We start from the raw sequence: 14,208 nt of genomic DNA, 5'->3' as shown, positions 1-14,208 counted from the left end.
TGAAGGAATGAAGCTCAGAGACTCACCTTCACGGGACACATCACATATAAGCTTCCAAGCTTTTATAATATCTGGATTTTTACTCTGGAGAAGAACAACACATTGGTATGCTCGCTTCTTAAATTCCTCCTCAGTATCGAACCTCTTCTTAGACTCCTGTTTTTTAATAAAAGCATGGTGTATAAGAATCCAATCCTGTATTTCTAGATAAAAAAATTATGCTTTTCTAAACACACCATGAAAAAGTGAAGATTTAGAACAATGGAACAAATGTTCTACCAAAAGTCGATTACATTATCACAGGCACTAGGGCAATAGCTCTGTGGTAAAGTACTAGCATGCATGGGGCCCTATGGAAAGACCCCAGCTCTGTCCAAAGGAAAAAGAATACTCTTACAGATTAAAATGACAAGCAGCTATATTCTTTCAATATTTTCTTGAAAATACATATAACTATCACTATAGTTTTTGTTCTACTTTCCCAATCCACAAAAGCCTTTTGTGTTCAAAGAGGTTCAATACTTTTGTGTTCAAAGAGGTAGTGAACCCATAGGACTGAATTTTCTGTGCCTTAATCTCCACCTTGGATATGGTGATTTTTATCAATTAAAAAGAAAATTGTTTTCATTGTTTCATTTTGGAAGCCAATACAAGTTTACTGAAGGGGAAGGACAAAAATCAATCTCACACTATTTTGGTGTATAATTCCAGATTTTTTTTTTTTTTTTTTTTGCTAATCTATACCTATGTTTCAAGAAACACTGAAAGTCACTTTTCCTTACTGCAGTTTATAAATTTTAGCAATGGATTACAAATAATTTCTTGTATTAATAGGTCTGCCTCATTATATTAAAAAATGAGAACCCCAAATAATTTTATTGTAGCAGTTTCATATCAATAAACATTTTGCTTATTTTCATTAAAAAAATACCAAAAGAAATGAACTCTACAAACATTTACTTTTCAACAAAGCAATCTTATTTTTGGGACTTTAGGGCAATACCATAAAGTTTGTTACACCAATCCAACAAAGTAATGTGTAGTTATGTCAAAGCAATATACAAAAATGTACAATGTAAAATAAGCACAAAAATATGATAAATGATATAAATGTGTATGAATTAGTCAAGGAAATCAAAGAAAGGTGACCACTGTGGGTCTTTTAAAATTATGGATGATGTGTAAGTATGTCTTCTAAAAGCTTTCATATATACTTAGTATTTTTAAAATGCTCAATATATTTTTTAGATGTTGGTAGGCCTTTATTTTATTCATTTATTTATATGCAGTGCTGAGAATTGAACCCAGTGTCTTACACATAGTAGGCAAGTGCTCTACCACTGAGCCACAACTCCAGCCCCTCAAAATGTTTTAAACATTTAAAATGGACTTTCATTAACAGCCCCCTGCACAGCTTGGTGGCGTGTGCTTATAATTCCATATATTTGGGAGTCTGAGGCAAAAGGATGCCAAATTTGAGTCCGAATTCAACTCAGAGAAAACCTGTCTTACAAAAAAACGCAGGGGGTGGTTGGAGGCTGGGGACATAGCTTAACAGTAGAGTGATGGTGAGCTCAATCCCCAGTATTGCAAAAAAACCAAATGAACATATTCACTTAACAGATAATGTGCTATAATTTAGTTTTTAACAACACCAAAGAACAAAGATGTGTTAAGGGGTGAACAGCTTTTTTCTATGCACAGAACCAAATGCAATGGATCCTGCGGCACTGTACAATTTTTACAAAAACAAAGTGCAGTGGCTGGCATGGGTGTGGATGCCTATGATCTTGGCTATTTAACAGGTTGAGGCAGCAGGATTTAAATTTTCCATAAGACTGGGCATCTGAACAAGACTCAAAATTAAAAAAAAAAAAATTAAAATCCAGATAGGCATGTAGCTCAGTGATATAGTGCCCCTGTGTTCAGTCCCAAAAACTACAAAAACAGAACAAAGGATCCAGGAATCAAGTTTTTCAAGTAGGTGAACTCAGTCAAGCAGCTTTCATTTTCATCTGTAAATACTGTTATGGCTGGGCCAGCGTATGTACACATGTCTGTTAAGTACTTTACATGTTTATGTTTCTTGCATGTTTACATGTTAAGTAATTTGAGTTCAAGAGGGTCACTTCTGTATGGGTGAAACCATGACTTTTAACCCCATTAAGCTCCAGTCATTTCAAATATTATTTCGAACTTCCCAAGGAAAATGGATAATTATGACAAGTGACAGATACAAATATATCAGATAAATGGTATCAAACCTTATAAAAAGCCTGAAGATCCCCAATAGGAGGTGAGACTGTCAGATAATCTGGAAATTTATCCTGCAGGTGAGCAATGAGCATGCCAAACTGGGTCCCCCAATCTCCTACATGGTTTAACCTAATACCAATCAGAAAATATAAAATAATTTACAAAATGACAAAGATGTTTAAATAAGAACAAGTACATTCCATGAGAAACGAAAACATTTAAGAGGTAGCACATGACATGTAGTAATAACTATTGACTTGATTACTTCCTCAAGTGGACTGCAAACATCAAAAGCAAAGCCTTTGTTGGTTACTTTTAACTTTGTAAACCTAGTCACAAGCTGAAGATAGCAGGTCACCAAGATTTGCAGAATTCTTATCAGTGGACTGCAATCTGTTTAGTGAATTAGGACAATCATAGTTGAATCAATGTCTGTTATTCTCACAGTATTATAAAAATTTTAACTTTCAATGAATTGTTTAATGTAAGTTAGACCAATGGTTCCTAAATAACAATGGACAAAATTCTTTACTGTCTTTATCTAATCCCAAACCATCAGATCTACTCAAGTAGATGATTAGGATAATGAGATACTCATTTATCATTGGTTTCCCTTATTTGCCTCATGGTAGCCAGAGTAATCTTTTTGTGTGTGTGTGTGTGGGGGGGGCAGGGAGCACCGGGCATTCAACTTGGGTGCACTTGACCACTGAGCCACATTCCCAGCCCTATTTTGTATTTTATTTAGAGACAAGTCTCATTGAGTTGCCCTAGCACCTTGCTGTTGCTGAGGCTGGCTTTGAACTTGCAATCTTCCTGCCTCAGCCTCCTGAGCTGCTGGGATTACAGGTGTGTGCCACGGCACCCAGCCCAGAGTAATCTAATTAAACTCTGGTTGTTCTCCAATGGCTTCCCACTGTACTTAAATATCTGCAAGCCAACCTCAGCTCCCCAACAGCTTAGGAGGCTGAGGCAGGAGGATTCCAAGTTCAAAGCCAGCCTCAGCAAAAGCGAGGCACTAAGCAACTCGGTGAGACATTGTCTCTAAATAAAATACAAAACAGGGCTAGGGATGTGGCTCAGTGGTCGAGTGTCCCCAGTTCAAACCCACATACCAAAAATAGAAATATCTGCAGAATGAGTGCATGGAGGAGGTTCATCCTAGTTTAACCCGGAGTCTTAAAAATTGTAACAAAAACAGTTCAAAGGAGATGTCCAGGATACATTAAAAAGCTTAATTGGTGATTGTAAAGCAGAATTAAGCTTTAGAAACATTAATTTAATCAAAGGATTGTTTTCTCAACTATGATGTATCATTTTCTATAGAAATTTCCAGAGCTGGGGATATAGCTCAGTGGTAGGACACTTACTTTGCCTATCAAGTGTGAGGATCTTGGTTCAATCCCCAACACTTGGTGGGAAGAGGGGGGGCGGGGCGGGCGCCCAGGGGAGAAGAAAATTTGGAATTCCACAGGCAAAAACACATACCTTAACACATCATAGCCTGCAAATTCAAAGAGGCGGCTCGTACTCTCTCCTATGATAGTTGACCTAAGGTGGCCTACATGCATTTCTTTAGCTATATTGGGAGAGGAAAAGTCAACTATAACCTGAGATGTATGAGAAAAAAAAAAAGGAGTATAAGCATTTTATTCTGTTAACAGACTAACATTTAATAATAAACTCAGACCTAAACATCAGTCTGGGTTATGATTCAACTATGCTAGACTTTCTGTTGAATCTACTTATATAGTTTTAACTGAAAAAGAATCAGAATTTATTTATATAAATTACTATTTTAGTATTGCCTGCATTTGTATCAGGTAGCTACTTTAAAAGCTTATGAAGTTTAAAAAAGAGAAGTTCAAAAAACTTAAGGCTAATTAGAAATACTACTTCACAATTACATTAAATAAGAGCAAGTACATTCCATTAGAAACAATAACATTTGTAATCAAATATTAATGATTAAGTGTCAATAAAAAAATGAAAGTCATTCCTAGTTATAGCACTCTTCATGAACTTCTAAGATTATTACATCAACAGAAGACTGTACATATACCTTTTTTCTCTCTTCAAGGGGAGGTAGCTGAACTCCATTCACCAGAAGATTGGTCAACTGTTCTGATACAAAATCCTTTCTTAGATGGACATTAATAAAACCTAATAAACAGTGGAAGAAAAAATTTCAGATAGTCTCCCATCTTGAATGACTGGTCACTCCCAAGAATTTTTCCCAATTTCACTTATGTTGCCTTCAGAAAGTTCATCAGGCTTTGGTAAAACATTTCAGGATTCCAATATCACCTAATATTTTCACTAAAGCCCTCTTGTGATTTCTAGTCTCAGTATCTATTTCAAACCTTCACCCTCTCCTGAGAGCTTCCTACTTAATTCAGGACCTTTCCACCTTCAGCAGATAATCTGTTCATCTCTTGACAGAAAAGAGGATTTTTTTTTGATATTTTATTTTTAGTTGTAGTTGGACAAATACATTTTATTTATTTGTATGTGGTGCTAAGGATTGAACCCAGGGCCTTGCATGTGCTAGGCAAACACACGACTGCTGAGCCACAACCCCAGCCTAGAAAAGAGAATCTATTGCCATTGTCTATTCTCTTACTGCCGATAAAAACTGAACCACAGAGAGAAAAAAACTAACTCACCCAAGATTAGGCAGTTAGTAGTGAAGTCTAGACAAAAACTTCAGCATCTTAACTTGCAACCAAGGTGCTTTCCCATCTTGTTCAGTGTATAAGTGTTCCTTTTTTTTCCAGGTGGTGCTGGGACTGAACTTAGGGCCTCCCAAATGCTAACTAAGTGCTCTCTGGACCAGAGAGCATGCCCAGCCTCAATGTGTAAACTTTAACTGTTTTCCCTCTCTCGCTCTTTCCCCGCCCCCCAATTTCAGAAAGAATTTATCATCAATACAATTATTACAAGGATAAATTTGTATCATACCAGGACCAGCAATTTCAACTTTTTCAATACATTCATTGTTCGGCAGGTGTTTAGTAATGTTTTCGGCAATTTCTCTTGGATTAACTTTCTGTTCCTTGGTTTTGAGCATCTATAATACAATATAAAAAGTTACACAACAGGTTTTAGCAAATTACTTGGAAATGCATAAGAGACAAAACATGAGATGTACTTTGCAAAAAGACTCATCACATGCAGAAAGTATCAATAATGCCAAGAGAATAGAAGAGCAGCAAAACCACATGATCTCCACTTCAAAATAAGTTATATCTTCCTTAAAAAGGTCCACATATGTGTGTATAAGTCTATAGTTATGAAGCCTGATGCTAGCACATTTATATTTCTGATGGTCAAGTCACAAAAGTGTGCAATATTCAGACTTGAGTAATAAATAGCACTCTCAGAAAAAGGTGTGGACTTGTTAGAGTAAGCGTTTCATATTCAACAACAACAACAAATATGGAAAGCGGAAAGTTACAACAAGCCTGGTGTAATAAACCAGAGACACATTAGGTAATATAATTATTCAAAATAGGAAACTAGGTCATGCCTATAATCCCACTCAGGAGACTGTGGCAGGAAAATTCCAAGTTCAAGACCAGTTGGGACAACTTAGACCTTGTCTCAAAATTTTAAAAAGGGCTGTGGATGCAGTTCAGAGGTATAGAACTCTTGGGTTCAATCCCTAGTACTACAAAATCAAAGGAGGGGGAATTCTGTTTAAAAATATAACACATAAGCCTAAGTCAAAGATACCACCACTGTGCCAAATATTTGATGGAATGCTAGGTATTAATTGTCTTTCTTTCTTTTGGTAGTTGAGATCAAACCCAAGGGCAATTTACCACCGAGTTACATCCCAATCCTTTTCATTTTGAGACAGGGCCTCACTACGTTGTTGAGGGTCTTGCTAAGATGCTGAGGCTGGAGTTGAGCTTGTAATTCCTCCTGCCTCAGTCTGCCAAGTCACTGAGATTATAGGCCTGCACCACCATGCTAGGCACCAGCAATTGGCTAACTTTATTAATTACTTTCAAACAGTCATTAAATATACTCAGCAATCCTGGATATAACAGGAAAAACCAGAGCAAAACAGTACCAAACACTGCTCCTTAATAATGACAATAAAAAAATAAAACTGAAAATTCAAATTTGTGCTTTTAATTTTTTTAAAGAACATTAGGAATATGTTCAACTTTTCTTTTGGAATTAGGGATTGAACCCAGGAGTGTTTAACTCTGAGCCACATTCCCAGCCTTTTTAAAATTTGACAAAGGTCCTCACTAAGTTGCTGAGGCCAGCCACGAACTTGTGATCCTCCCGGGTTAGCCTCAGGGCCGATGGGATTATAGGTGTGTGCCGCCATGCCCAGCTCAAGTTTTTCAAACTTTTAATGTGGGAAGTGTCTTTTTCATTATGGATACAACATAAATGGTAATGATGACCATACCTAAAAGAATCAAATTACCCAGAGTGAGTCATAATAACACATCACCTGAGAAATGCCCATGGCACTATTACACTGATAGTCCCCAAACTTGGGCTGCTGACTTGGTGTTACTATCAGAGGAGGATTTTCCAGGTCTGGATATGCGGCCTTAATGGCACAACCAAAGACTTCTTGTAGGTGGCTATTGATGTTAATCATATTTTTAGTTGGTTTGTTCCTCTCTGCCTGAAGACTCTGCAGGAAAAGAATGGAAATGTATCAACAAAATATCATCATACAATTTCCCCAAATACTGTCAGGAACTTTCATATGTCTCCTACATGAGATCTGCTGAGACATGGAGTAGGACAAGCCCATCCCAGGACACCCAAGACATGCTTAGACATGAGACCTTAGTTTTTACATTTGTTTTATCAGAAACTGGGAAGGACCTGGGGATGGGGGCATAGCTCAGTGGTATAGCAACTGCCTAACATGTGCAAGGCCTTGGTTCAATCTCTAGCATGACCTCTTCTTCCCCTGAAAAAAGAAACTGGGAGGCAAAAAGGGCTGAATCTCAGCATCTCCAAAGCTCTGAGTAAATAGAAGTATTAAAGCCAGTGCTGAATCACTTCACAAACACTGGAAGTGAAACTCACTGGACAAAAACTACACACGCAAAATATATTATTTCCATCAAAATGCTGATTTCTTCAAGGCATAAAAGGGAAAAAAATTTCATAAAATTCCACAAAAACAGGCAGTTTTGGGCTGGGGATATGGCTCAAGTGGTAGCGCGCTTGCCTGGCATGCACGCGGCCCGGGTTCGATCCTCAGCACCACAAAGATGTTGTGTTCACCAATAAATAAAAAAATAAAAGTATTAAAATTCTCTCTCCCCCCCTCTCACTCTCTCTTTAAAAAAAAAAAAAAAAAACAGGCAGTTTTGTCTTACTATAAATAATACCCATGTTGGCTCTATCTTTACCTCCTATTTAAGATAGCACATAATTACCTCTATCATTGCACTTAGACCTTCACAAAATTATCCATTTCCACCATTATACTCCTGGATGCAGGTGTCTAATTTATGGCTCTATCCTAGCAATGCTAGGACCTGACATATAAGAGGTTATCAAAAAAAAAAAAAAATGCAAGCTGGGTGTGGTAGTGCATACTTGTAAACCCAGCACCTTGGGATGCAGGCAGGAGGATTGTGAGTTCGAGGCCTGGACAATTTAGTGAGACCCTTTCTCAAAACAAAATAAAATAAAAAGGGTTGGGGATGTAGCTTAGCATTGGAGTTCTCCTGGGTTCAATCCTCAGTACTGAGGGAAAAAATAGTGAATAACCTGGCATAGTGGTATGTGCCCATAGTCCCATCTACTAATGGGGCTGAAGCAGAAGGATGGAGTCCTGGAGTTCAATGCCAGCTTGGGCAACATAGTGTGATCACATAGCAAAAAAAAAAAAAAGGCAATGGGGATGGACCTCACAAATACAAACCTTACTTGTTTGCCCACCATGTTTATGCAAGGCCCTGTGTTCAATCTCCAGCACCTGCCTCCCACACATGTGAATGAACACATAAAATACAAATGGAAACACTTATGTTAATCAAATTATCTACAGAGGTCAGGGCAAGACTGTAATCCCAATTACTCAGGAAGCTAAAGCAGGAGGATCACAAGTTCAAGTTCAAGGCTACTCTATATAATTTAGTCAGACCTTTCTCAATAAAAATAAAAGGGCTGGGGATGTAGAACACTTCCCTAGAAGAGAGGCTGTGAATTCAATCCCTAATATTATACATTGCACCTCTCTCTTTCACACACATACACCCATGCACAAAGTGTGAAAGAGTAATGGTAACAACAGACTATAAGCTTTTATATAAAAATCTGAGCTAAGTGCTTTGTTATCTTACTCCATCTATATAACAACAATGAGTTTACTATTATCATAGTAATAGTAAATAATTTGTCAAAGATAAGAATAAACTGCAAAGCCAAGATTCAAATGGAGTACTGGAATGGAAGAGTGTGAGTTCTACATATTCTCATCACCCTCTCTCTAATTTCTAAGAAGAAATTACACACACACACACACACACACACACACACACACCAGGGATTGAACTCAGGGGCACTCAACCACTGAACACTCCCAGTCCTATTTTGGGTTTATTTAGAGACAGGGTCTCACTAGGTTGCAAAGCACCTTGCCATTGCTGAGCCTGGCTTTGAACTTGGGATCCTCCTACTTAGCTTCCCAAGCCTCTGGGATTACAGGCATGCATCACTACGCCTGGCAAAATATTTTTAAATTCACAAAAAGATCTGATTTTGAAATTTTGGTTGATCAATAGTTAACTACCCACTATGAAAGATCTTTAAAAAAAAGAAAGACATGCTTTTCACAATCTAAAGATTTCCTATGGAAACCACTAAGTTATTTAGTTATGCTCTTAAGACCCCAAATCTACTATAATAAATGTAAATACTTTAAAAGATAGGGGTATTGGTATACATGCATATTCTAAAGGTGTGTACATATATAAAACATACATAATAACTACTGATTTCAGCAACCATAAAAATATCTGATTAAAATAAATGTAACACTTTGTTTCACATGTCCAAATTTTTTTCTCCTTCAAAATGGTAAACTCAATGAACATAACAAATATCACATGCTAGGAACATTTCTTATAACTTGAAATGAGCATTCTGAAAAACTTCATATTATGTAAAAATTACATCCTAAAATAAGAATTTTTGAGGAAATTAAGATTAAAAGCAGATTACTCAAAATCTGTGTGATCCATCAATAGCACTATCATAACAATCTTAAACTAGTCAGTGGGAAAGATACCCATAATAACTAGTAAATAAATACTACATATAAGACTTTATCTTAAAAAATGATACTGACAGCTCAATGGAAGCAGGCATGAGGAAAACCAAGGCTAGTGCTAAGTTAATGAGATAACAAGGATAAAGTGCCTCCCATCCATCCCATAAATGCTTCAAGGTACAGCATGTGGCCAAGTGAATCAGGCAGGGTGAATGGTTATCACACAGAGCACTGTATTCCTCTGTGGCTTGCTCTTTCCAGTTGTGTTGTGTACCTTGTTTAGCTGATGTGAACCACTGCAAGCATTCTCCCATCTGCACATCAGTGCTAATTTGTTAGAGATGTGCATTAGAATACAGACTGCCTTTTGAATATTTTCCTTTACTTTAGCACACAATATTTGATTAAAAATATAAGAGAATTCAGTGTAAATAAACACAGAACAGATAAACACAGAAAGAATTTTTTGTAGGAGAGGATTCCATGAAAAAGTAATATGTGATTTGAGAAGATTCAAGGACAAAGCTCTTTCAAGCACAGCAATAAAAGACCACAGGAATTGGGCAGGCAGAGTATAAAGTGAGTAGGCACAATCCTCTTCGGGGGAAAAAAAAAGATGTAAAGCTCATGCAGCTGGTCTGAAACCAATACCCACATATAGGAAAACAATTACAGAATGAGGTCATACTCCATACTCTAGGATGTGTCATCAGGAAACCTGGAAAGCAGGCCAAAAACTTGAAACAAGCTTTTTTTTTTTCTTCCCTTAAAAAACTGATAATCATTGTTAGGTTAGGAGGCCATTAAACAAACAGAACACAAGATTCATGGAAAAAAAAATTTGAGATATTAAGTGGGAAAACACCCAAATCATGTTGAAAACATATAAAAATTAAATTGTAAAAAACCAACTCGGGGTAGAGAAGGTATGTGGGTATATTTTAAAATATCTCCTTTATGATAGTGGCAGAGACTTCAAAACCAAACATGTTTTTATTAAAAGCAAACAAACAAAAACCGCACAGTCATAAGCTGTTGAAAGAAACATCTCAACCATACTTAAATCTTTAAGCTACCTAAACATTTGTATGGTGAAACATTCTGAAGGGTCCTAGAAGGGTATGACCATATCAACTTCTTCATTATAAGCACCAAGTTCTAGCTTGGCTAATGCAGGGAAAAGCACAAGATTTCTATTTTCCCTTATCTGATTTCCACAGGGTACACTTACAGAATCTTCAGTAATAAAAATCTTAAACACACACACACACACAAAACAACAAAACACCCAGAGTACTCACCTTTCGAAGAATATTCAGTCGATACTTCAACTTTAAATTTTCTTCTCTCAACTGTTCCAAATTTGGAGAAGCTTCTAAATAGCCAGAGTTTTTCAACAGGTCAATTTCAGCAGTTAGAGACTTAATCTCCTTTTCCTATAAAAGGAAGGGTAATTTTTCAGTCCAGTTTGATGGATGGTTTCCACAATCTAGTAAATTGGACCATAAACTTACTTCCTCATTTCCCTTCTACACAAGACAAGGCAGAGATGATGAGAATGGATTTTCTCTTTGACAAATTGTGATTTTCCCTTCTCTGAAACTCCTGCATATTATCCTTGATAAGATAAAACTAAGTGTGTACTTTAGGAGAACCAGGAATACTCAAGAATATAATGGTATAAGAGGAGTCACACCTGTAATCCTACCTATTCAGGACACTCAGGCAGGAAGAACACAAGTTCAAGGCCAGTCTGGGAAATTTAGCAAGACAAGACCCTGGCTCAAAATGAAAAATAAGGGCTGTGGATGCAGCTCAGTAGTAGAGTTCTTGTCTAAGTGTGCATGAGACCCTTGGTTCAATCCCAGTACCTCAAAAGGAAAGAATGGAATAAGCCCCATCCCTAGTTCCTTCATCTCAACAAACCACCCTGTTAGAGTATTAGCTAACTTTCTGGCTGATCCACCTGCCTCTGTTTCTAAGTTTTATGACTTGATACTCTTAAACCCAAACACCTGCCCTGCGGCCACCCTGCCCTCAACTGGGTATCTGGTGCACTTTCCTGGTATCATTTGATTCCAAGCACTGCAAGACACCTTCGGTCAAATTCGCAATAGCTCATGTGTCACCTTTTATCCTTTTCGGGACTAAGTAATTTTCCCATTTTTGCTTGTATTTCCAGTGACTTGAGTCCTAGGCCAGGCTTTGTACATTAACTTTGTACATTAACTCCAAAAACTAAAGCAAAATTCAGAATGAAAAAAACTTCTAAGTTAACTGCAAAATCCAGAGGAAGAGTTCTCACCTGGAATTTCAGAAGAGATACCAAGGAAAGCTACACCCCCCCTCCAAAAAAAATTCGGCATAAATGAATTCGGCACTGTTCCAGGTGCTGGGCTCTTCTAAGAAATTATCTTTATGAATCTTATCACAAACCAGTGAAGCAGCCCTATGTCCCCAAAGCAATAAACATATGGCTCAGAACATCAAGGAGCTTATCCATTTCCCTGACCAACCTGTACTCTGTGATTGCTGAATCAGCACAAAGCAGTTCCTGTAATAGGAGAGAACGGGTAACGATTCTCTTATCGCCTCTTCCTACCTGGACATAAAAGCTAATAAAGCAGGACCTACTTTCGCTTTTATAACTTGTGACTTTTTTTTTCCCCCTACGAATGCTGAAGGCAGAAAGCAAACTCCAGCTTATTAATATGAACCACGTATGGACCCTCTCAGGAATCCTCTTGCTTGTTAGAGGACCCAGGCAGAGTCGCACAGCCGGATGCAGCCGGCCTGCCCCGCCCCGCGCGTGCCCTAAGGCGGCACAGGTGCGTGGGGTGGAGGGAGTGCAAGGCCGGCCACGTCTCAGAATGTCACGGTCACACAAGCCTTGGAATGATAGGTCTTCGCCTCTCCCACCCCTTCCTTCTTCCACAGAAAACAGTCACCGGGGAAAGCATGTGCCTTGGCATTGCAGGCCAGGGATTCGGGAGTTGGACTCCTGCGTCAGACACCCGAGACCCCGCCTCGCTGCCGCACCACCAGCGCCACTCCGGCAGGAGTCGGGGCCTGCTTCCTCCCCTCCGAGGTCCCAAGTTTACAGACCTGCTGCAGCAGCCGCGCCGAGCACCGAGCCACTAGAGCGTCCATCCTACCGTCAGCGCCTTTCAAGCCAAGTGGCCGGAAGCGGAAATAGCTAGCGGCGCCCGGAAGCGGAAACCCCTCCCCTGGTCCCCAGGGCTTGAGTTGTTCTAGGGCCGCCATCTCTGCTGCCCCCTGGCGGTACCCAGGCGATATTGCGAGCAGATGACAGCGTGGGGGGCTGGCCAGGCATTTGGGGGCTAGGGCAGAGGATTCCAGGGGAGTCCGACCCAAGCTGCTCTGTGCTTGGGCTGTCTTGATCATAGGCACTTGTGTAGACCCTCTGTCTCTTAAGGGCCTCATTTTGCTCCTCTACGAAATGGGCACAGAATTAATAAACCCATCCATCCATTCAATGAACATTTATTGTACATATTACTGTGTCTGATGCTCTTCCTGGCTCTGCGGATATAGAGAAAACAGGAAGACTTCGCTCTCGTGGGAACTACATGTTAGAGTGGAGAGTTAGTAAAGAAAGTGACAAGCCCAGTTTTTAATTGGCAGGAAAGTAATGTGATGGACTGATTTGGGTCAGAGAAAGCCTCTCTGAGAAGGTGCTTTTGAGTTAAAATCTTTTAAATATATTTTCTCAGCTTTATTGAGATATAATTGATAACCAAAATTGTGTATACTAACGGTATGCAGCATGAGTTTTGAAACTTGTATACACTGTGAAATGATGACCACTGTCAAGCTGGCTAACATACCTCACTTCACCTAGTTATCATCGTGAGTGTTGCGAACATTTAAGATCTAGTCTCTTAGGACATTTCAGTATTGTTTAGAGTCACCATGCTAGCGCCTCAGGGCTGGGGCAGGAGAATCACTTGAGACCAGGAGTTTGACCTAGCCTGGGCAACATAGTAAGATTCATCTCAATGAATCAATAAAATCACCACGTTAAACATTAGATCTCCAGAATTTATTCATCCTGCTAAACTACAAGTCTATATCCTTTGCCCAACATCTCTGGTTTCCCCACCACAGCCCCTGATAATCAGCATGCTACATTCTGCTTCTGTTAGTTTGACTTTTTAGAGTCCCACATAAAGTGAGATCAGTCAGCATTTGTCCTTCTTGCCTGGCTTATTTTACTTAGCAAAATATCCTTTGGGTTTATCCATGTTGTTCCATATGACAGGGTTTTTTTTTTCCCCTTCCTTCCTTTCCCTTCCTCCCTCCCTCCCTCCCTCCCTTCCTTCCTTCCTTCCTTCCTTCCTTCCTTCCTTCCTTCCTTCCTTCCTTCCTTCCTTCTTTCCTTCCTTTTGGTACTGGGGATTGAATCCAGGGTTGCTCTACCATTGATTAACATTCCAAGTCCTTTTTATTTTTTTTAAAAAAAATTTTTATATAGGGTCTTGCTGCATTTCTGAGGCTGGCCTTGGACTTGCAGTCCTCCTGCCTCTGACTTCTCGCCAAGTTGTTGGGATTACAGGCGTGTGCCACCGTGCCCAACAGGATTTCTTATTTATTTATTTTGCAGACCTTTTTATGGAGCTTCCTTTGTTTCGTTCTCAAGAATTCCTCTTCAGGAAAAAAAAATTCTT

General features: G+C 38.9%; 1 protein-coding gene across 1 annotated transcript in view; it reads right to left on the bottom strand.

Annotated features, from left to right (window-relative positions):
• Positions 1-12,697, bottom strand: part of Rars1 (arginyl-tRNA synthetase 1) — a 32,275-nt gene extending 19,578 nt beyond the window's left edge. The window contains exons 1-8 of the mRNA XM_077797764.1: positions 12,626-12,697; positions 10,822-10,956; positions 6,731-6,919; positions 5,218-5,326; positions 4,319-4,419; positions 3,745-3,866; positions 2,265-2,385; positions 27-156 (exon numbers count right to left, since the gene is read on the bottom strand). Coding sequence (XP_077653890.1) covers positions 27-156; positions 2,265-2,385; positions 3,745-3,866; positions 4,319-4,419; positions 5,218-5,326; positions 6,731-6,919; positions 10,822-10,956; positions 12,626-12,670 — 952 coding nt within the window. The 5' untranslated portion in view covers positions 12,671-12,697. The remainder of the gene's footprint in view (positions 1-26; positions 157-2,264; positions 2,386-3,744; positions 3,867-4,318; positions 4,420-5,217; positions 5,327-6,730; positions 6,920-10,821; positions 10,957-12,625) is intronic.
• Positions 12,698-14,208: the final 1,511 nt, after the last annotated feature.

The sequence above is a fragment of the Urocitellus parryii genome, chromosome 1, assembly GCF_045843805.1.
Source record: "Urocitellus parryii isolate mUroPar1 chromosome 1, mUroPar1.hap1, whole genome shotgun sequence".
In the NCBI taxonomy this organism is placed as follows: domain Eukaryota; kingdom Metazoa; phylum Chordata; class Mammalia; order Rodentia; family Sciuridae; genus Urocitellus; species Urocitellus parryii.
Note: the sequence above shows the minus strand (reverse complement) of the source record. Positions and strands in the feature narration are given on the sequence as shown.